The sequence below is a fragment of the Poecilia latipinna genome, unplaced genomic scaffold (assembly GCF_001443285.1).
Source record: "Poecilia latipinna isolate Pla-1442-1.1 unplaced genomic scaffold, P_latipinna-1.0 Scaffold1134, whole genome shotgun sequence".
NCBI classification, from domain to species: domain Eukaryota; kingdom Metazoa; phylum Chordata; class Actinopteri; order Cyprinodontiformes; family Poeciliidae; genus Poecilia; species Poecilia latipinna.
Window position 1 is genome coordinate 1 of NW_015113750.1, and position 22,813 is coordinate 22,813.

Genomic DNA, 22,813 nt, shown 5'->3' on the forward strand with positions numbered 1-22,813 from the left:
CCCGTTAAAGTCCGCCAGTTTCTAGGGGACCGAACCCGCTTCCCGCCCCCATTTTTTTTTTTTTTTTTTTTCTTTACTGACCTTGTGTGACCGGTGGGTTTTGTGGTGAACCTCTAATTGAGTGGCGCTCTTCCTGTGCAGTGGACGGTGTGTGTACTGTGGCTAACTGTGTTGGTCGAGAGTTGGCTCCTCATGTGAAAAAGCACGGTGGCAAACTGATTCCCGAGTCCATGAAGAAGGACAAAGACGGGCGCTCGAACATGGACGGAGCCATGGTGGTGGCTGCCAGTGGAGTGCAAGGTAAGGTCAAACTACACTTCTGTTACCTCTAAGGAGTCTATAGAATATTCTTTGAAAGTATTAATTGTCTTTTAACTCATTCATAGATATTACTATGTAACATTTCAACAACAAACCTTATTGTCATTGTATTTTTTACTACAGGGAAATGCAAGATAGGACACTATTGTAAAGTAGAAGGAAAAGATGCATGATTTTTAAAGCTGTTTTGCTAATTAGTGTCATCTAAAGATTACTATAGTAATGCACCATTTTCTGTGTTACAGAAAAATGTAACAAACATCAGTACATTTACTATAACTGTACTGATGTTTGTGGTTGACAAAATATTAGCAATAGGTTTCCCAGGCAGTGTTGGCGGATGAAGGCGTGTTTGCAGTGTTGTAGCTCCCATTTTCCTGTTCAGTTTTGAATTTAAACAATCAGAAGGTGAAGACTTACCGAGTCTTGCTGGTACAAAAAGATCCAATCGGCTCCATCTTTTTGTACCAAATAGTTCTATAACATTACGAAACCAGATTTAGGCTATTTATTTGGATCCAACCATTGTAAAGGTTTGTTTTTGCTTGGCTCATTAAAAAAAGCAAGAAAAGTGTCATTAAGAATATAAGAAAGTGTTTTTTTTTTTTTCTTGTTACTAGGATTCGCAACTGTTTGGAATGGTTTGGAAGCAGCTGCTAAGGACATCACCACAAATGTTGCAGCAGAAACAGTCACCACCATAAAACATAAGTAAGTTTTTGTGAAAAGGATTTTCTCCACCATTCTCTCAGTTTACTAGACTTTTTTTTTTTTTTTTCCCTTTGTATGTTGCAAATGACCTCTTGCACAAGAGAAGCTAAATCAAACGCTCACTTGTATTCCTCCTCAATTTGCTTTACAGATATAGAGCTCTACAAAACGTCTTTGATACATCTAATGAGAAGAACAGTAATTCTTTCTAACAATACACAGCTTTTTAACTTGTTCTGACACTAATTAAACATAGTTCCCCTTTTTCCCATTGGTTTTTTTTTTCTTCCACAATCCACTTTGCAGTTATTTTCAGCAGTGATTCACTTTACTTCCCTTTCACTTGTGCTAATTCTCCTCACTATGCTGCTTCACTGATTTCTGGTTGACTGAAATCTCTCCATTCTCTATCAATTGAAGTTGGGTCTTGTATGAATTAATTATAACCATTTCAAATTTCTGTTGTAAATTATGAATACACACTCAATACTGGAGTTTTGCTACATCCTTTCGGTAACACTTTATTTGACGGGGTGTGCATAAGACTGACATGACACTGTCATAAACATGAAATAACACCTGTCATGAACATGAAGGAGTCTTTATGAATGTTGTCATGAAGTGTCATTCAGTAAATGACACTTTTAGTGCAAAGTTGCTTTAAAAGTGCCAACTTTACATTAAAGTCATTATTTCCAAAATAATGCAAAGTTGGGACTTTTAATGGATTTTAAAGCAACTTTGCTTTAAAAGCGTCATTATTTACTGAATGACACTTTATGACAACAGTCATAGACATTCATAAAGACTCCTTCATATTCATGACAGGTGTTGTGTCTTGTCAGTCTTATGCACAGCCCGTCAAATAAAGTGTTACCCATCTTTCTACTTTGAATAATTTTGGTTGTATTAAACTATTCTAAGATTCATTAAGCAAGATGAGAATTTTAAAGAGCTTCAGCATTAATTTAAGTATTTGCCTAATTTCTTTTCTGCAGAAAACTTCTGCTAATAAAAATTTTTGGTTTGTGAACTTGCTTGGGTGTAATTGTAAAGTGGAACTCCTGCATGGCATCTTTGCAGTCCTTGCACTCAATACTAATTAATTCTCTTATCTCTTACTCTGACCTCCCACCCAATTTGACTCTGCTGCCAACTTGGAAGGTACGGCACAGCAGCGGGACAAGCCACGGACAACGCTGTCAATTCTGCCATTAATGTCGGTATTACTGCCTTCAACATTGACAACCTGGGGATCAAAGCTGTGGTTAAAAGAACTGGGAAGCAAACGGCACAGGCTATTTTGGAAGACTACAAGCTTCAGGAAAAGCCACCAAACGGAAAGGAAGTGGAGAAACTCACCAAATAGCTGTTGATATCCTGCCTCGTTTTCTCAACAATGCCTTAAAACTTATTTGCTAATCAGAAAGGTCTATATTTAGTACTCATTATTTATAAGAACATGCTCTATATTTGCTAAGTAGCTACTGTGATGTGCATACTCCACACAATGGTTTCGCTTTCATGCACTTTAAACATACAGCGGCTGGATCAACATCCAGAAAGTGGAAACCAAAACTTGAAGCACATTGATATGCTCTCCATATTTAAATTGAGGGCGATATTTTACAAATGGGGTAAATATTTAAAAACCTCGAGTATTTTTGTGTTATCAGATTAAATTGGTCTATAAAAAAAAATTGTTTAATTTTGATGATCACATATAATGGTTTTGTCTGTGGAGTTAACATTTTATCTCTTGGTGTGCTTAGAAACAATGTTAAGTCTAACATGCTGGATAAATTGTAACTTTAACATTTCTTTGTTTTCATTTGTCTTTATTTAATCATCCTTAAAGAAGATTCCTACATTCCACTAAGGAGATTAAAATATTGCCTAACCTGATAGTATGAAGTGTAACTATAAATTCTGATATTTGTATTAACCTGCAAGCTGTAATACTGCCTTTTGTTGTGCAATTTTACTGAAGAATTGTCTTAAAAATGTTACTTTAAATGATAATAAAGGTTTCTTCTGTGTGTGAGGTGAACAAAACGAGTAATAAATTGGAAATTAATTTGTGTGATCCTAACTTGGTATCATTCCCCCATTTTGTGAAACTGTATCATGTTGTCTCCCTTTATGGTCCAGTGTTGCTTTTGGCTGCCAGCTGATTAAAATCTTTAGATCAATAATGGCACTTTTCACCTGGAAAAACCTCAATAAAAATATTTTGACAAATGAAAAGTATATTTCCACTTGCTATTTATTCATTACCAAACAACTTTGCCTCAAAATGTTAATGGATATTTAACATTTCAGGTGCTGAATCAATGACCAATGAGGTCACTATGGTCTAAATCAACATTTCTCAAGGCACAGTTTAATTCTTGTGGAGTTTCATCATGAGGATCAATTTGGTTAGAAGTCAGCTCACAAATTGTTTGGCTCAAAGATGAGACTGCTGGTACCACATGACTAAAAGATGACCCTCTAAAAGAGGGTCAGTTGAAATGAAGTCCTGAGATGCAGATGGCTTGTTTAGGAAATGGTCTTCCATGATTTGAAATGAGGCTGACAGAAATTGATCCTGGCGCACTGGTAGCATTTGCCCCATAGAACAGTCGATTTGTCCAACAGTATTGGTTGGGCATGCACTGGGTTGAGGCTACCAGCTTGAACCAAAAGTTTGATCCATCAGAGAACCAGTCAGTGTGGTAGATGGCCACTTTTCTTGCAGATTCACTGAGTCTTCCAGTGATGAGGGCTGAAAGAAAACACCAGGTTAAACATGGTATGTACAAAAACATTCCTCTGGACTGATGAAACTCATTTAATTAACCAAAAAATATGTTGCTTGATCTTGTTTTTCAAGGAGTGTAACATTCACTTTTTCATCTATAGATTTTAACATTGGTCAGCACTTTGTCAACTATGTTCTTCCTAGTGAATATAGTCTTCCACAGCAGAACCTCAGTGCAGCTAATATAGCAATTTACATAAGACATATAAGACAGTAAGCACCTGCTGGCTTTTTGACTGACAGAAAAAAAATAAATCACTCCAGCATCTCCAGCGTCTTCATGCAAAGCATGAGAATACACACATGGTAATTAAATGTATTCCTAGCGCAGTATTATGACTCTACTGCCCTGGTTAATCTCAGGATTACAATGATGACACAGATGGTGTTACTTAATTTTGTTTTAGAAACCAGGAAGAGTTAAACTCTGAATTGTAATAAAAACACATTCCTAGAACCTTAATAGACGTCTTGTTTGTGCTCAGTGTTGTAAGGCCTAAGCACTTCTGCAGAAACAATACTTTTCTGACAGCTACATTGAGATTCAGTTTAATTAATCCAAACATCCTTTCCTGGTGTGTCTAAAAGAAAGTCTGCTTCTTGCCCAATAAATACAATTGGAAGAGACTCTTAACCCAAACTCTTGGTTGAGTACACAGGCACTTCTCTGAAGTCAGCTGCTGCTATAACAATGCAATGCAAGAATCAAAAGGCAAATTGCCTTTGCCTATTATTAGTGCTGTTAAAGCTCAACAATTATCATTTCTGGATATTATAAACTTCATGAGTCAGTTTAGCCTGCTATACAAAAAGTAATGACATTAAAGAGAGAGAGAGAGATGATACTAGTGTTCAAAGAAACAATCCCCCCACCCCCTTTGCTGTTGTTGGTTAATAACCTTTAGATGTTTAGCCTGATCAGCAATTTGCCTTCTTCAAGATTCTAAGGATTTATCAAGGCTCTTGAATTAAAGCCAAGTCCTAATGTTTGTGTTGGCATAGTTGAGCAAACAATATCACTAATAAAAGTGGAGCTGGATCCAAAATCTTCACCCTTTTGAAAAGGTTAATAAATATATATATTTTTAAAGTCCTAGTTACCCTTGAGAAAATCACTCACCCGGAGATAAGAGAGCCAGCCGTCACGTGCTTTTAACGTGACAAGAATCTGTCTGATGAAGTTAATTAAACACATCACCTACACCTGTGTGAAACAGGTAAAAGTGATTTGTAAATGGACGGTGAGTTTATGACATGCGCTCCAAATGGTAAGGATTTCAGAACTCCTCTTCAAATCTGAAGTATTACAGAGTGCGCTTAGCTTTAAATATTTACCCGAAGAGATGTCTGTCATCAATTCACAGACCCCTTTTAAAAACGAAGTACGAAGTCATAGCGAAAGCAGATGTTTGTGTAAAATGCCAACCTCATTCTCGGCTATCTTCGTCATTAATTTGACCTATACTTATCTTTGTTTTGTTACATACACAGATTGTCTGCAACTTTGGGAATAAATTGAACAGTTATTTATCATGTTTTTTTTTTTTTCATCATTCATATGTTTGAGGAAGATGCATGGAGGAAAGTTGGACAATTTAAAAAATATATAAATCAATTGAACACATAAAAAATATCAAATCGTATACTTTGAGAATATTTGCAATATATTAATTTGATGAATACGGCCATGAAAATGTTTTGCAGTTATTGAGAACGGTGTTTCCCTTTTCACTCGTGTATAGTACGTGTTGTGACTTAATGATGAAATTTGTTAAATCGAGATAAATTATGAAATTATAAGAGCAACAAAAAAAAAAGAAGAAAAGAAAAAAACATGCGGGAAAGAGTGGATTTAATGGAAATCAGGTACACTAAACTGATTCCCAGTTTAGTGTACCTAAACTGGTACACTAGGGTAAATGACAATACCCTTGAGGGTAAATGACCTGTATTCTGTTACGCTTATGCTTCAACCAGTGTACCCCAAAACGCTTCATGCACGCATTTACACGTGATGACAGTTTTTCTTCTATGCATCAACTCACAATGTTAAGAAAAACGGAGGAGCGATTGGTATCCCTTTCTACTCATATCTACACAATGTTACTCTGTTTAATCCTCATTTTACTGTATGGCTTACGTGACCGCGCATCCTGCGTTTGCGCGCTCTGTCATAAACGTGCGCGGGCCATGCTGACGGCACGTTCTTGCAGCGGTCTGCTAAATCACCGCAATGGAATAAGAGCAGGGGAGGGTAGAGGACACCGGCTGCCCTGCCTCCAGTCTGCATGTGAGCACACACAACAGAACAGACACAGCGGGACGGCTAAGGACAATCACAGGCCAAACAAAGGGACGTATGCTTCCTCCAAGGCATCGCATAAATAAGAATATTTAAGACTTCCGCACAGACCCTTTTTGCCTACCTCTGTATCCTCACCTCCAAGGTAAGGGACTGCAATGGAATTAGATTTTTTTTTATTTATTTATTTTACCATTCATTTTCTATTCGTGTTTAGTTTACTATAATTTTTCTTCTGAAAAATAATTTGGGTAGTTATGTCCATTTAATAATTGTCTAAAATATGTATTTAATTTTACACTGTTTATATTATGAGACACCAGGGAGCATTAGATGGGTGTGACATGCTTCTTTATGTTTACTAGGAACAGTTGCAGCATTAGAGCTTGCACAAATCAGAAGGAGAATATAGCCTGTCACAAAACATGGTTCTAATGTGGTGGGTTTTAGTCAGTTTCAGATAAAGGATTTTTATTTTTTTTTTAAAGATTTTCTTTTTTTGTTTGTTTGTTCCTTTTTTATTTTAGGGTGTAATTCAGCAGTCATGGACCTGGAGCATTTTGATGAGCGGGACAAGTCTCAGAGATACACTCGAAGGGGCTCCAGAGGGAATGGTCTCCCTAGTCCAACTCATAGTGCTCACTGCAGCCTTTACAGAACCAGGACACTGCAAGCACTGAGCTTAGAAAAAAAGGCCAAGAAGATTCGTTTCTACCGCAACGGTGACCGCTACTTTAAAGGGATTGTGTATGCCATTTCTCAGGAGAGATTTAGATCACTAGATGCTCTCCTTGCAGATCTCACTAGATCTCTCTCAGATAATGTCAACTTGCCCCAAGGAGTGAGGACCATATATACTGTTGACGGAGTAACCAAGATTACCAACATAGAACAGCTGGTGGAAGGTGAGTTTGTGCCCTTTTGTTGTAACTTTGTTTAAAAATTTTAATTTATATTGAATCATAGGCAAGTTATGTCAGCTGTCTTAAGTGCAAACATTATAGTCCAACCAAGTCGGAAAGTGCATGATGTAAACAAAATGGCACGGCCATCTAAGAACATGTGCTCATACTCGGCTCTTTATTCAATCATTCTCACATTTTAGCATTTTGTTTCATATTTGTATTTTAACTTTTCTATTCCAACTTTCTGCAGGAGAAAGCTATGTTTGTGCATCTATAGAGCCTTTCAAGAAACTGGACTATACGAAGAATGTGAATCCCAACTGGGCAGTTGGCGCCAGGACTGCAGCTTCTGTCCGCGATCCTTCTTCCCTTGGCAGCGCCATGGCTGGATCCCCAGAAACCAGGGAGACCAAAGACTTCATAAAGCCCAAACTGGTGACGATTGTCCGCAGTGGAGTCAAACCTCGCAAAGCTGTTCGGGTCTTGCTCAACAGGAAGACGGCACACTCCTTTGATCAAGTCATGAGTGACATCACAGATGCCATCAAGCTGGACTCTGGGGTCGTCAAAAGGCTATATACTGTTGATGGCAAAATGGTAGGTGTTAAAATTCTCTCTGGTTCTGTAAAACTCAAGTTTTGAGTTTGTTCATTTAGTTATTTTATATACATTTGCAAACTGGGTAAAACAGAGATATCTTTAATGTCACAAAAGCTTAGGAACCCTTTGGCATCAATGGAGTCATTCTTTTTTTTTTTTTTTCTTGTTTCCGAAAAAATATTTTACTTTATGACGGGTTGTGTTTGTACTCAGTTTTAGTGCTCTCCTTGCCTACAGTGGATATTCAAATATTTATGTTGCCATCATCTTCAAGATTGTAAAATGTTACTCAGCAATATGAGTCTGTCATTTCAAGTTGAAGAGGTTGCACATTGACCCTTCCGGTCACTGGAATCAATCGTCTATGAAACTTCAGTTTTGATGATCGACATTAATAGGATTATCAAAAACGTAAATTTCATTAAACTTTATAAGTTCAGCAAGCTATATGTTAGTTCTGGATGTTTTGCATTTAAAGTCATATAAGAAAGTCCAACAACTAAGTGCTCTGTATTGTAGAGTACTCTTATGCTTTTTTTTTTTTTTTTTTTTCCATCTACCTTCTAAAAGATTAATTGCTTGAATGGGAGTAAATGGCCTATGTGCATTAGTTAGTTCCGCTTTTAGTTTTACCAAGGTATGATCTATGGGAAATTGATATTTACAGTACTTGGATGACGTGGGGATAAGCTTGATCCATTCTGATTTTCTGAATGGACCAGTAGTCCAAAGCTCAGTACAGCTTTGGACTACTGCTGTACTGAAGGTTTTCTGGATGTTTTTTTTTTTTCCTGTCATCCCTCCTGCAGTTTCTTTCTTACTCAAAGACAGAGCACAGTACGTTAAAAATCACCTGGGAATAATTGCTAAATGTATTACCAGAAATGGGTTTCTAGGTCTCCATCCCATATCCCTACAACAACAGAACACTGTTAGATGGAACCATGCAATCTGATTTCAGATTAGTCTCCTAAATATTGAAGTATTTCCAGAAAAGTACTTTTTGCACAATGGTTATTGACATGTATTTACATTGCTTGATTAGCCAGCCACAGTATACCCAAATACTACTATTGAAAGCTCTTGAAATTATAATATTCCAGGAGGTTGCCTGTTTTTAAGGGAAATGAATGTGGCAACTAATCAAAAGCTTGATTAAGCATCCCATAAAAATAGTAACTCCTTTAAAATTCACTTCAAAAACTCTGTCCTGTGTGCTTTCTGTTTTAGCTGTAACACTGGGATGAATGGTTTCTTGAAGTGGTTGCTAAGTAACAGTCTCTGCAGCAGAGCAGTGAGCATGTGAGTTAGTGGCAGGATTCATCTGCGTTTTACTTTCTGCCGTTTTGTACATATGGCAGCATGACTGTGTCTGACGTTAATGTGTTTAGTTTTTGTTTTGCAATGCCATAGAACATACTTGGGGACACATCTTTTTAAAGTCAGGAGTGAACTAAACCATTGAACTTTATTGTTGCCATTAACTTGAATGTCCCTGACATACACTTGTTCAATCTTTTGGAAACAGCAATTCAAAGCATGTATCATCTAAATGTGATGAAGCCTCATTTCAGAAGTTCAAATGGAGCAGTGGGGTAACTCGACTTTGAATATGGATTGGTTGTTGATGCCAGATTGGCTAATATGAGCATTTAAAAAACTGCTGAGCTATTGGATTTTGACATACGACCATCTCTTAAGATGGTCAGTCAAGAGGGACTGACTGTAAATGGAGAAGATATCTAGTGAGCAACAGTTGTGTGCTCACTGGATGTTAGTGGCCAGAGGAAAATTGACTTTTTTTTTGACACATTTAAAAGGAAAATGTGGTTTAAATAATTACCTGTTCTAACCAAAGTATAAAGAATACCATATTGGAGCACACAAAGTGGAACAGATGGGCTACAGTAGGTGATGGCTACTTTCAGTAAGATCAAGCACCATGTCACAAAGCTCAAATCATCTCAAACTGGTCTCCTTGTCATGAAAGGGAAGTAAGTGACCTTTACAGTCAGCTGATTTTAAACAGGTTACCTTTAGGTTGGAACAGCAGATTTTCATTATGGATATATAGTTGACTGCCACTCATTTTCAAGAAGGATGTTTCCAACATCTTTTATTTCCTAATCCATGCCAAGAAGAAAAAAAAAGGCAATTCTGAAGGCGATAAGGATTCCAACCAGGTACTAGCAGGTTGTACCTAGAGAAGTGGGTCATTCCCAAGAATCTCCCTCCTCAGTCCCAAAGAAACTACTTGTCTTGTATACAATTATGATTCTTTAAGATTTTTTTTCTAAGTTTCTCTAATGGTGTGAGTACTTTGTGGGTTTATTACACAGTTTAATAAATTTGATCTCTGCCATTTTGTGTTCTTTATTCAGTGCTTGCTATGTCATGTTGTGCCAACAGATGGCCAGATGATCACCCGCTGTCATCAAAGGGGGAGTTTTCATGGTTCTTTAACCTTTATTAAACAAACGGGTCATACTTTTGATGCATACTGGATGTTTCTAAAATTCATGAAATATGTGATGGTGAGGAGATTTTAGTTCATGCTTTATAGTTTATTTTTACATGTTGACAGTCTGGCAAGGCCTTAGCATTCCCACACTTTATATGGGTTTTATATTTTTCAAAAGGAATATCTAAGCCAGTGGGGAATGTCTTGTGCATGTCTAGCTATTTAGACAATGAACAACTTAATTTTGTCAAACTCTTATACAGTTTGACTCAAACCATCCTATTTAGGAAAAGTGGAAATGTCTTTTAGCATGAGCTCTTTAAAAATGTTAGTTTTTCCTAAGTGTATCAACTGAAAATCATTTTGTTTTAAAGAGTAAAATGCACAACAGAAAGATGGTAGCATTTCAAAAAGCAGAGCTGATAAAGGTTGTGTGTATGGGTTGCAAACTCAGAATAGTGTCTTTTTTTATGAATAGAAGCATTTATTGGTCATATGTCACCAATATTTTTACAGTCAGACTTGTCAGAAATTAGGGTGCAACAAATTGTACATAATAGACTCTTGTGAAGTGCAGCTAGATTGATTTAGAAACGATGCTAAAAACAGAAAAATCATGCATTTATCTGTTTTATTTTATTTATTTTTTTTAATGGGTGATTGGTGCTCACTGACATTTCAGAATAGAGATACACATTTCAAAGGTCTTCAATCATGAGACATTTTCTTTGCTTTCACCTTCAGAACAATATTGTTTTGACATTATCAGGTATGGATGTCAGAGTTGTTTTTTTTGTTTTGTTTTTTTTACACGATCCCAGGCAATAAAGGGTAATTACACTGCACATTTTAACGCCGTATCACCCAGAGATGGGACCAAATGAGTGTTTTGCTAGTCAAAAGTCTTTCTACTTGAGTCCAAAGGTAGGCTTACAAGTCCTGAGACGAGTGTGAGTTGAGTCTTGAAAAAGCCATTTGACCAATTTAAACTGAACAATTAATACTTTTGAAATGTCAAAAGCTAAAATCAGTTGACATAAAAACATTAACCTCTATGCAAAATAGGGTATTTTCTTTGAAGAGTAGTTTTTAAGAATCCTGTTTTAAATCTCTTTGACAGGTCACATGTCTTCAGGACTTTTTTGCAGAAGATGACATTTTTATTGCTTGTGGTCCTGAAAAGTTTCGCTATCAAGATGATTTCAATTTGGATGAAAATGGTAAGTAGTACGTCTATAAGGATTTGAGTGGGCTAAATGTGATATTGACTTTCAGTTCATAAACATGTTTAAGTATCTTTGTTTGTGTCCTATATAAATGCTTGGTAAGCTAAAAAAAAATTTCTCCCCATTTCCCAGATAATTCTTTAATGCGTCTTTTATTTAGCATTGTAATATTGTGTTCCCTCTTCTCACATCAAATCATCTTACACTAACTTGTGTCTAACCGTTTTTCACTGCACTGTAGATTGTTTTATACTAAGTTATGTTGTGGGAAAGTATGTTAACCTTTGCACAGTATATTTGCTGCTTAAACACAGCTCAGAGGTAATTTAATCTGGTCTGAGGAGATTTGCTGGAAATATGCCAACCTCTGAATGCAGATGATATTTTCACTGACTGATCTAGTTCTATACTTGGAATGAGGTGTGTGTGTCTGCAGGCAATACTTTTTTCCCCCTCCATTTTTGACCTAGTTTTGTGCAGAATCTTTTTGTTCAGATTCCACCTCATGTCTCAGAATGATTGCTTATTCTAAATAGAATCTTAATCACCTTGAATGTTAAAATACATTTCATGCTTTGAATGTATTTTTCCTCACCAGAATGCAGGGTGACAAAGTCGTCGTCATATGGCCGACTCCCCACAGTTCATGGTCGTTCCTTGCCGAGAACTGGTGGAATGTCTCGCAGAAGCAAGTCTCCCTCACCTGCCGGATCAGGTAAATGTGTGTTTATAAGTTTAATAATTAAAACTTGAACTTCCCATGTTTTGGTTCCTTATCAGTCTTTTTTTGCCGTCTTAACAGCAAATGGCACTGCGGGCAGTACTCTTTCTACACCTCGTTCTGGAAAATCTCCAAGTCCCATTTTAACCAGTCCTGCTAGCCTCCGAAGACGACAGGTAATAACAGCCAAAGTTTGTAGAATGGAGAACTACTTATGTGCTGTCGTTGAATATTTACTTTTTTTCTTGTCTTGAGCTTACCTTGTGCCCATAGTCAAATGATTTCTAAACCTTTTGACTGTCATATGTCATGCTTTGAAAGGGCTCTTTTGTCTTAGACTATCAGGTTTCTGTTGTACTAAAATGATACTGTTGCACTTTGCTGTTTTCTTTGCTACATGTACGATGGCATAGGAACTGCATCCAGAGATGCTTATTTGTCTGAAATGGGCATTTCATAGTTACTGTTTATTGTATTTTCATCTGTGCGGATCAACATTCATTTGCTTTAGGCACTAAAATATTTGGGATAATATATTACAGCAGTAAGGTTTTGTGTAGACCCTGGAATGTTTTAAAATGTTGTGAATATTAGGGGGATGTAATTAAACAAAAATGTTTATTTATGGACGTTTAAAGAATTTGGGGCCATTTCTTTAGTGCTCACATGCAAGCTTTGAATGGCCTCTTACTAAAATTTCATAACTTTTTTTTGTTTTGTTTTCATGTCACTGTTTTGCAAGAATCACATATACCTGCAGATTTGCAACATTGTTCAAATTACAACCATAATGCAAAGGGATGCCAGGGTGTAATTAATAACAGACATAATTTTTCATGCTCTGTGAATTTGTGTGCAACTTAATTTGTATATAATGTAAATTCTCTAAATTACAATTTCATTTATAGTATTGTAGTTAAATATTTTCCTGAAATTGTCCTCTATTGCTTATTGGGGTCTCGTGTATCAGTTCTGCATCACGTTTTTGTCTTTTCTGTGTTTGGACTCGATGTAATTTGAGTTTTTGAAGCTTTTCTTCCTAAAGCCTTTAGAAAGTGTTGCCATTATTTTTTATGATGTGATCATTTGGGGATCCCCCCTCCTGTTTTTAGGGATCCCAGTACAGTGGCTCTTCACTCTCGTTAGCCTCTACCAAGGTATGCAGCTCCATGGATGAAGGAGATGGTCCCAACAGTGAAGGTGGGGTAGTGACATAAAAAAAAAACTACATATTATGCCATATGTTTCAGAAATTATAGATATGTTTTCTCACTCAGTTGAGCCAGTGGAAGAATGTTCCCCAGTTCCTACCTCCATAGCAGACAGATACAAAGTTGGAAGGATTTTAGGGGATGGAAACTTTGCTGTGGTTCGTGAATGTGTAGAAAGATCAACTGGAAGAGAGTACGCTTTAAAAATAATCAGCAAAGACAAATGTAAGGGAAAGGTAGGCATTCTTCTTTCTCTAGAATCACATCAAATCACAAAATTCGTGCTAATTTGTCGTTCTTTAGTATTTTACTTTGTGTGTGTTTGGGGCACAGGGATTAAACATCTTTGTGAAACTGATGTTTTAAATGCTGAATTATTCTTAAGTTATGTGCTTTCCTTTTCTGCATCATTCAGGAACACATGATACAGAGTGAAGTGTCCATCCTGAGGCGTGTGAAACATCCAAACATTGTCCTCTTAATCGAGGAAATGGACACCCGCAGAGATCTCTATCTTGTAATGGAGCTGGTGAAGGTACTTTGCATTTCTAAGTTAAATAGATTATAGGTGAATACATCAGTAAATGTAGGTTCAAAGCTACTTTCCTGAAAGGTTGTATTGATACATGTTATGTTTAGAATATGATTAATCACTTTCAGGAAGTTTACATAATCATGTAGTAATTATTTGCATTTTAAAAACTTTTTATCCAGGGAGGAGATCTCTTTGATGCCATTACCTCCTCCAGCAGATACACAGAGCGAGATGCCAGTTGTATGCTGTTCAACTTGGCAAGCGCCATCAAGTACCTCCACAATCTCAATATTGTGCACAGAGACATAAAACCAGAAAATCTCTTGGTAAGTGGTACTTAATAAAGCCTGTCTTAATGCACATCCTGAGGAATAAGCATTTATAAAAACCTTATCCTGCTTTGAGAATGTGTCACTGACTGTCTGCTGGACAGCTGTCAAGTCAGCTTTATTCCACATGGATGTGTCATCTATAATGTAAAAATTGTGGATTAAAAATCTTTTTAAATCGTTATGCAATAATGTTTTCAAAGAAAGAAATCTGGGGTTTTAATTTAAAAAAAAAATACACCTGAAATAGACCTAATTTTGGTAAATGTATCTTTGTTTTAATTTTTTGGATTGAATTGCTGGATTACCTTTTTCTCATCCAAGCCTAAAATAAGTTGGGGTTTTTTTCTATGCTGAAAATTGTTTAGCTCAATATCTCTAAACCAACAAGTTTGTTTTTTTTTTCCCCTTGATTTAACACTGTAAAAACCTCTCCAGTTATTTGGAGATGTAATGCATGAAGCTTACAGTTTAACCTCAGATAATGTTTCTGTCAAAAATAATCTTTAAGATTCGCTTTAACTTTTCAGCGCAGCTTATCTGTATATTCTCACAACTGGTATACAGCTTTTATTGGCAATGCAAAATTAAGTATAAATATTAAACGTGCTTAGAAGCAATATTTTTTGTTTTGTTTTACTTCAGTCTCACCAAGTAGGGGCTTTGCTCATCATTTTTGCCCATTCTTGTCACACAGGTGTACGAACATCTAGATGGTAGTAAATCTCTGAAACTGGGAGACTTTGGCTTGGCTACTGTTGTCAATGGTCCTCTTTATGCTGTTTGTGGAACGCCAACTTATGTAGCACCAGAGATTGTTGCTGAAACAGGGTAAGGTCGAATGTGGTTTGTGGGGCCAAAACAACTGTAATGTATGTTTTTCTTCAACCTGATGTTTCATTTTGTAACTTCAGATATGGCCTCAAGGTTGATATCTGGGCAGCGGGCGTCATCACTTACATACTGGTCTGTGGCTTTCCTCCTTTCCGTGGGTATGTGCTTTTTATTATTATTATTACATCAAGTAAAAATAATCACTAATTGATATATGCTTTTGCAGTTGTGAAATGTTTTTTTCTCCCCTTTTTTTTTTTTTAAACTGTGCATTTTGTTTTTGCAGCAGTGGTGAAGACCAGGAGGCCCTCTTTGAAGAGATTCTAAAAGGTCATCTTGAATTTCCAGCACCATACTGGGACAATGTATCTGAATCTGCCAAGGTTGCCTGGAAGTTGACTTTTACCATGAATATGCTTCACAATCTGTCAGACCAGATTTTCTCATTATGTTCCAAGATATTTATGGGTAACACATTTATCTCTAGGCTCTGATCACTGGCATGCTGCAGGTAGCTGTGGATCAAAGATACACAGCTGTACAAGTGCTGGATAATCCCTGGGTCAATGTAAGTTCAGTAAATCACTGCAAACATGTATTACCGAAACTCAAGCTAAGTTGCTAAGCAATGTCTGTATTTTTCAGGGTGACAGTCTGTCAGAAAAGGGGCACCAGCTTGCTGTGGCTGGAAAAATCAAGAAGCATTTTAATTATGGACCCAAGCTCAACGGCACTGCAGCAGGAGTGTCAATAATTACAGTAAGAACTAATTAGAAACTCAATGCAAAGTTTGCTTGTAATTTTTTTTTTCCTCAGTGAATGCATTTTTTTTTTTTTTTTTTTTTTTTGTTTTTTTTTGCTGATTTTGATTTTTCTTTTTTGCTGCCTTCCTTTTCATGCTTAATCATTCAAAAAGGAAACCATTAGGATTCAACGTAGTCCGAAAGTAGTCCTCACGGTGCAATTAAATTTTTAGCAGAATCTTATTTATTTTTTGATGAAACAAATTTCTCATATCACCGATTACAGATATTGCCTTTAGGGGATCACTGCTTGTAGTTGAAAAGACTTGACTTTTTTAATACTGCATATAAATAAAAACATAGAAATTCCCATTTTCACTTTATTGGATTTCTTATAATTATAACATTTACATTTTGCATTATCAAAGTGATTTTTTTAGTTGAAAATGAAGTAGTAAACATCGCAAACAGCTTTTGGCTAAATATTTTGTTCATAAATTCCATAAAAAAATAAAATTTACCCCCTATTTCAATGTAATCTTAAAATGTATAATCCACCGTACTAGTTCATAGAAAATATTATTCTTGTTTAAACATAAAGGACTTCACTTAAAACGTTGCTCTATCTACTCTTGATACTTCCTCCCCGTCCCCCCATCTGTGAAAGCCTTGATATTAAATGCCTCTGAAATGTAAACTTACTGACAACCCAAAGTGTGTGTGGTATATTTTTCTTTTTGGATTGCGGCTCTTCTTCTGACTATATATTGTTCTTACCTCCATGTACTTTAAATTTGAATTAAAGAATCAGTTGAAGATTATGGCATTTCTACTCTGCAGCGAACTCGTTTCCCTCCACCACAGCAGCTCCACTAGATCCTAGTCATGCTACCATGTGTTTTTCTTTTTCTTTTTTGCCCCATGCTCCCATCCTGTCTAGCTGGACTGTCGGCACTGTTGCTTCAACATCCTGCACATAAATTATGCTTATAGTCATTAGGTGTACAAGATGTTACTTTATAGGAAACTACTGAATTTTTCAACTGCTTATTTATTGATGGAAGAGATGCTGAATGGTGTTTTTTTTTATGTAGTGAACAATTTGTGAGTTTTCATGTGTTGTAAAATAAAGAAAAAATAGATTACTTGTAATTCTTTTGCCAGTGAAGTAGTAACTTTAATAGGAAACTAAAGTTGGACACCTTACTGACAATTTGGCCAGCGATGCTTTGAGTTCAAGGTGATCCACTGAGTTCATCTCCCTCTGCTTTGCTGGACCAGGACTTAACCATCCAGAAGTCAGGGTCTTTGGATCACAACCAGAATCCAGGATTGTGTTGGATAAGGTATGACACAGCAAAGTGCTAAAGTGCAGTGAGTGCTTCCATGGCAAAGTGCTGGCAGTCTCCATTTCCCATTCCCCATGGATTTGACCCACGCCCATCATCTTAATCATTTTCATACCTCATCAGTTTACCTCATCTCATTTGGGCTGTTTGGGCTGCAGCTGTTCTTCTTCATTACACGGTTTACTGTGATATTTTCTCACATTACACTAAGTTACCTTTACAATAGAAACTGAATTTAATGATTCAGAAAACCTTCTGAGGTGATTTAAATTCTGTTTGCAAGAAGCGCTGTCAAGTGTCACAAAAACTGTATTTCCCCCTTATATCTTGTGTTTTTACATTTTTTGTCGCGCTTAAATTCTTTAGATCATCAAACTATTTTTATGGTATACTTGAAAAGCAGTTTTGAAAGTAATTACTCCATAAACCTAAGTGGTTGGGTTTTTGTCACACTACATAACCCAACTTTCTAAGCCAAACATTCTGCTTAAGGATTTCTATTGGAGTGGAATTTCTGTTTTTAATATTTTCTACAATATGTCCAGAAGCAGCAAAGTGGCTCCTGGATTGTCTACCCTCTGTGAGTAACTTCACAGAATGAAGAATAAACTTTAACATGAACCTACAGTTTATTAAATGAGACCTCTTGTTTAACACATTTTATTGTATTGCTATGTTTAACTGCTGAAGCATTTGTGCCATTTGGAGATCAAATAAATGTATAATAAACTCTATACATTGTAACTGGAAGCATTTTATCCTGTTCTAACATTTCTAAATGTTTATATGGGATGAGGGGGCTTAACAAAGTGTCTACTTAAACTTTGCTAATTGATTTGTTTTACTATTAGATCAGCTGTTATGATCACTTACTTGGTACTTATTTTCTGTATTAATTTATTGGATACCTTTTACTTGGAGTCTGAATATGTGGTAGTTTTACTCTGGACTACAATTTGTAGGTAATCTACCTGCCTCTAGCAAATGACTTTGCTTCTCTTTCCAGCCTGATGGATATCAAGGATTTCCTCCATGTCTTGCATTTCTTTAGGTTGGGGAATTGTCTTTTTTTGGATAATTTAGCCCATTTTGTGTTGTCACTGGTTCAAATTAAGTGATTTTTTTTTTATTTACATGTCTGCAGTGATCAGGCATTGGTGTGGCTAGTGAAATAAAATCAAAGTGCTGTAATTTTGCAGATCATGTTTCAGCAAGAGGGTAAATTGATTCACAGAAGGCTACTTTATTTTGGATATGTTTTTTTCCCCTCATATACTGAATATCATTTGAAAACTGCTTTATGCATTCAGATTATCTTTGCCTTATTAAAGTTTGATCTGAAACATTTAAGTTTTATAAAATGGCAAACAAGACATTTGTAGCTCCATAGAGGGTGCAAACATTTTTAACATTGTGCCTGATTAGCTAAGCACCTTTTGTTCTCTATCAATTTGTCACAATTTATTCTGTTTTACTTTTAACTTGCCTCTTTGATTTGAGAAGAACCTGATATATACTACTGTTTCACCCCCTCTTAGACCACGCCACTTGATAAAGAGAAGCAAGTTTTCCGAGGAAGACGCCACCAGGATGTAAAGCTTTCTACCCAACTGTTGCCCAGCAGTGGTGCCACCACCACCTCAGAGATGGCCAACCCCGTCGTCTCCCTAGAGTTGGAAGAATTGTCTCCAAGTTCAGCCGACACCGTTCTTTCACCCACTTCTCCCTTCTAATAGGTGTCCAGAATCACATCAGGTTCCTGTTTGGAGAGATAATGGGTCTCTGGTCCTTAAATGTACCCATTTTCTGGTCACTTTCTCAATTTAAGATGCATTTGTAAAATTGAAGGACAGCCCAATAAAATGAACACAGCTTGACAGCATGCAAAAAATGTAAAAGTTTGTCTAATTTGGCCTATTTATTCAGACAGTAGCCTTCTCTCAGTTTTTTTTTTTTGCTTTAAAAACTGGGACTAGCAGGGGCACTGCAATCATTTCACCATTGATGTAGTTCTCTTAAATTTTAGTTTGGGTTGTAGTTGTACTTATCCAAATGGTAATGCATGAGTACAAAGATGAGCAAAATCCACATCTGTGTATATGATCAGTTTGCTCAGTGAGTAAGTACACCATAATGGAGTAGAGCTGGTATTATAGTTCAACTATAAGGGGGGGAGGGGGAAGATGGCGATTAAAAAAAAATTCAAATTAGCTGATTGGAGTCTTGTGGAAATATTTTCTTAAGCCACAAATGCAGCTTCAATTTGTTCTTGAAAGGTAGCATCTGAGGTAGTTCACTAGGGCCCCCTCATGGTTACAACATAGTACTGCCTAAATTTTCACAAGAACAAATTTATTGAATTCTTGCATTTAAACCCATGTTTGATACGTTTCATACATATTACTTTCAAAAATTTCAATTCAAATATCACATTATTAGCTTAATATCTTGCAGCGTTACATTTCTTGAAAGCATGGTGCTTTGGGATCTAAAGATGTGACTCATAATTCCTAAACACATTTGACAAATGCTGCTACACTGGATCATTAAATCATTCTGAACTGTAAAAAGACACCTAGTACTTCTATTAACTTGTCTCACAAAGGAAATTAGGGTTAATAAACTAGTTCTTGTAATGGTGGTGGTGCAGATGAATCTCAGTGGAGCACAGTATGTTGAAAATTGCACCTTTGTCAAGGCATTGCCTTGGCACACCTGGACTCAAGTGCAATTAGGTGCACAAAGCGCACAATACTAAATGTCCATTTTGAATGCCAAAACAAATGTATTTCTAACAGACAACTGACACGCCTCTCTATCGGAGTTAAATGGTGCAACATGAGTTACTTTTCACACTTAAGTGAATTGAACAGTGCTTCCACTAATAGTCATTTTAATGTGATTTATGCAAGTACTTTTTTTAAGACCTGTATGTTTTCTCATTACGTGATTAATTTTGCTCAGACAAAAGTTTTGAATGTTTGTCTTCCAGGCTCTTTCCTGCATGTGATAAAGTGCATACTATGGAACTATTCTGCTCTCTTGCTGTAAAACAAAAAATGAACAAATTCCTGCAATTGTTGTTCTATATGAATAGTTTGCATTATAGTGTCTGTCCATGGTAATTGATAAAATTAAAACACATTTGTTGACATTAATGTAATGTCACCAAAGGACTTTTTTGGGGGAAGTACCAAATGGCACAAAGAAATCAAGTTGGTGAAGAAACGTTTTTATTAATGGTGAATAGGTTTTCCTCGTGTGAAAATATTTAGGTGCCTCATGACTTGCCACCTGAAAAGTAATACTGTATTAAACAAAACAACACAAAAAATACTTTGTTCTGAAAAAACAAAAACCTGAAGAAAAATTTTTTTAAACTGCTGATCATGTTCAAACAGCAGATGGCAGCATAACCAAACACTATTCCAGAAAAATTCACCCTTTGTATTTCAGATTTACAATTTACATTTATTTAAAGAAACACTACATAAGTTCACTCAGGTCCATATTTTTTTTTTAATGCAGTTACAATCTCCAAATATGTTGCATTTAAATTAAAACATATGAAAATGACACTGCACAACTGGAATATTAAAACACTGCATGAATATTAAAACGCTACATGGAATTTGACTGCCGTATAAGTGAAAAACAGATTGTTTTTTGAAATGAGTTTTATGTGAACACATGGTAAACCCAGTGCCGCCTTAATATCTTAGCATGCAAAATTATAGCTTTAGGTAGATTGGTTTTATGTTAGACATGTGCTTAGAAACAAACCAAAAGTTATTACTTTGCATATTTTTGTTCATACAGATCGACAGATAATGAGCAGAGTAATGCTTTAATAGCTTTAATCAATATACTAAAATAGAGCACTTTATCTGCATCAATAACTAATGTCAAGTAACAGAAAACCTTCCTTAAATCTATTCTGAAACAAAATATTGCTTATGAGAGTACAGATTGACAGTAAGTGCAGTTTATGAATTAACGTGATAAAAAATTTGTGCAAAAGAATACAAAATACAAAGGTTTTAAATAACAGAACTGATGTCTAATGCACCATTAATAACATGGTCATTAAAATGACATTTTCAAAATGTCAGTTTTGCTACAAACGGAAATCAAAAGATACCATGTAACAAATTTGGCATTTCATTTTTTGAGTCATCTTTTGAACAAAAAATGTAAACTAATAGTCCTACTTAAAAACAAAACAAAACAAAAAAACAAAAAGAAAGGCAATGTCACATTTAAATGTTGCTGGCATATTAAAAACATTTATCACAAAGGACACAAAGATTACATTAAAACTCACATTTCCATATTAACGAACAACAAATATATGAACATTTAGTCTTTTCACAAACATACAAATTAACCTCTGTTTAGGTGCACACAGCAGCTTTACCCATGTTACTAACAAATGTTTAAGGTGATGACTACAATAACTCATGGCTTGCACAATGGCATCTCTCATTTCATTGGCTTGTCCCACAGCATTTAGATATTAAGCCTTTACCGCTAACAAAAATCTTATGCCACCAGCATTTAGATCTTTTTCTTTACACTTTTCCCAAATATCTGTCAAATGTGTGAACAGCTGATATGTTGCTTTACTTTTTTTCCAGTTTAAAAGGGAAACATTTAGAATTTAACATCTGTGCATACATCACCTCAGTTTCTCCATAATCACAACAGTCCCACTTGTCTCAGTTCGAGACGACAGCTGGTGTTAAGGTACAATAATAAAACAATGTGTCCAGATTGTACAGCAGCAGATAAATCAGAATGTGGTTGCCTCTGAGGTCAGATGAACATAAAAAAATATTTGATGTTCTCCTGCTGATTGATCCCTTCTTTGCTATTTGGATCCTCTTCTGCTCGCCACAGTCACAGGTTAGCAGGTTTTGTTTTTTCTTAACCTTTATGTTGGAAGTTTTCATCTGGTCAGTACCTGTTTTGATGCTCATAGTGCCATCTGTTGAAATCTATGTTGAATGCCACAATGCTGCCAGATGCCATGCCAGTGATCAAGGTCCTAAAGGGTAGCAGAAGGGAATAAATATACTTTAAAACATGTAATGTAGAGCATATGGAGAAACATGCAGAGTAAAACTACTGGGTTACAGCTAGTTGTTCAATGTCTTTCTGCAACCTCTGTGTCCATGTCTGGCTGGAATGTACTGAAGCTGCTGATTTATCAGTTTAGCCTCTTACTGCTTCACCCCAAGGCTCTGAACGTTGAGGCATTGTGAATAGTCGCTGCAGAATGGTTCTTTGTAACTCATGTTATAAACCCCACTTTACTTTTGCATTTACTTGCAGTGAACTCGTGAAGGCAAAGTTGTGGAACTAAGTAAAGCAGCAGCTCCTTAAAAGAAATAAAAGGTAAAACATCCTATTTTAGAGCCGAAAAGCATGAATCAAATCTACCGTTCCAAATTGTTCTAAAACTCGCTTTTCAGACACAAAAAGACACAAAAATTGACATCTGCTACCATATAGTATTAAAATTATGTGCAGAATATCTTAAAGATGCTTGGTATATTATTGGCAACAGAAAAAGAGGTTATGAGCACTTTACTCCTCTACACATGACACATCAACACACCAAGTGAATTGGGTAAAGAGGGCAGATATTTCTTTACTGAACTATTTGATGAATTAGAGACTGGATTCCAAACAGTCACATGTTAATACTCAGAATTTAGGCATTTGAACCAAATGCTAGAGATTGTTCAAACTTTTATCAA

The 22,813-nt window shown here is 36.1% G+C and overlaps 3 protein-coding genes and 1 long non-coding RNA gene across 13 annotated transcripts in view; 2 read left to right on the forward strand and 2 right to left on the reverse strand.

The window, feature by feature from the left end:
- The first annotated feature begins 141 nt into the window (after nucleotides 1-141).
- On the forward strand, nucleotides 142-3,124 carry LOC106959933 (spartin-like). The gene is made up of 3 exons (XM_015052807.1): nucleotides 142-300; nucleotides 942-1,032; nucleotides 2,197-3,124. The coding sequence occupies exons 1-3, from the start codon at nucleotides 231-233 to the stop codon at nucleotides 2,399-2,401; spliced, it is 366 nt and encodes a 121-aa protein (XP_014908293.1). The 5' UTR covers nucleotides 142-230; the 3' UTR covers nucleotides 2,402-3,124.
- A 156-nt stretch (nucleotides 3,125-3,280) lies between these two features.
- Nucleotides 3,281-4,975, reverse strand: LOC106959935 (uncharacterized). Its single transcript, XR_001427464.1, has 2 exons — nucleotides 4,937-4,975; nucleotides 3,281-3,799 (listed from the first exon to the last, which is right to left on the reverse strand). It is a non-coding gene; the product is annotated as an uncharacterized LOC106959935 (long non-coding RNA).
- Nucleotides 4,976-5,002: 27 nt separating this feature from the next.
- LOC106959930 (serine/threonine-protein kinase DCLK1-like) lies at nucleotides 5,003-19,222 on the forward strand. 7 transcript variants are annotated; one of them, XM_015052803.1, is made up of 17 exons: nucleotides 5,003-5,103; nucleotides 6,665-6,859; nucleotides 6,935-7,042; nucleotides 7,293-7,639; nucleotides 11,224-11,323; nucleotides 11,928-12,050; nucleotides 12,132-12,226; nucleotides 13,163-13,250; nucleotides 13,328-13,497; nucleotides 13,677-13,796; nucleotides 13,976-14,122; nucleotides 14,823-14,956; nucleotides 15,040-15,117; nucleotides 15,246-15,342; nucleotides 15,447-15,527; nucleotides 15,605-15,718; nucleotides 18,590-19,222. In XM_015052803.1, the coding sequence occupies exons 1-17, from the start codon at nucleotides 5,070-5,072 to the stop codon at nucleotides 18,782-18,784; spliced, it is 2,226 nt and encodes a 741-aa protein (XP_014908289.1). In that variant the 5' UTR covers nucleotides 5,003-5,069; the 3' UTR covers nucleotides 18,785-19,222. The 7 variants fall into 7 exon arrangements, with proteins under 7 accessions (XP_014908289.1, XP_014908288.1, XP_014908290.1 ...); XM_015052802.1 differs by adding an exon at nucleotides 16,984-17,048 and having other exon boundaries at nucleotides 6,665-7,042; nucleotides 18,590-18,746; XM_015052804.1 differs by adding an exon at nucleotides 16,984-17,048 and having other exon boundaries at nucleotides 6,665-7,042; nucleotides 11,928-12,044; nucleotides 18,590-18,746.
- A 1,284-nt stretch (nucleotides 19,223-20,506) lies between these two features.
- LOC106959928 (neurobeachin-like) overlaps nucleotides 20,507-22,813 on the reverse strand; it is a 149,834-nt gene continuing 147,527 nt past the window's right edge. For all 4 annotated transcript variants that reach the window (XM_015052795.1, XM_015052793.1, XM_015052794.1 and 1 more), the window contains one exon: nucleotides 20,507-22,098. In XM_015052795.1, coding sequence (XP_014908281.1) covers nucleotides 22,008-22,098 — 91 coding nt within the window. In that variant the 3' untranslated portion in view covers nucleotides 20,507-22,007. The remainder of the gene's footprint in view (nucleotides 22,099-22,813) is intronic.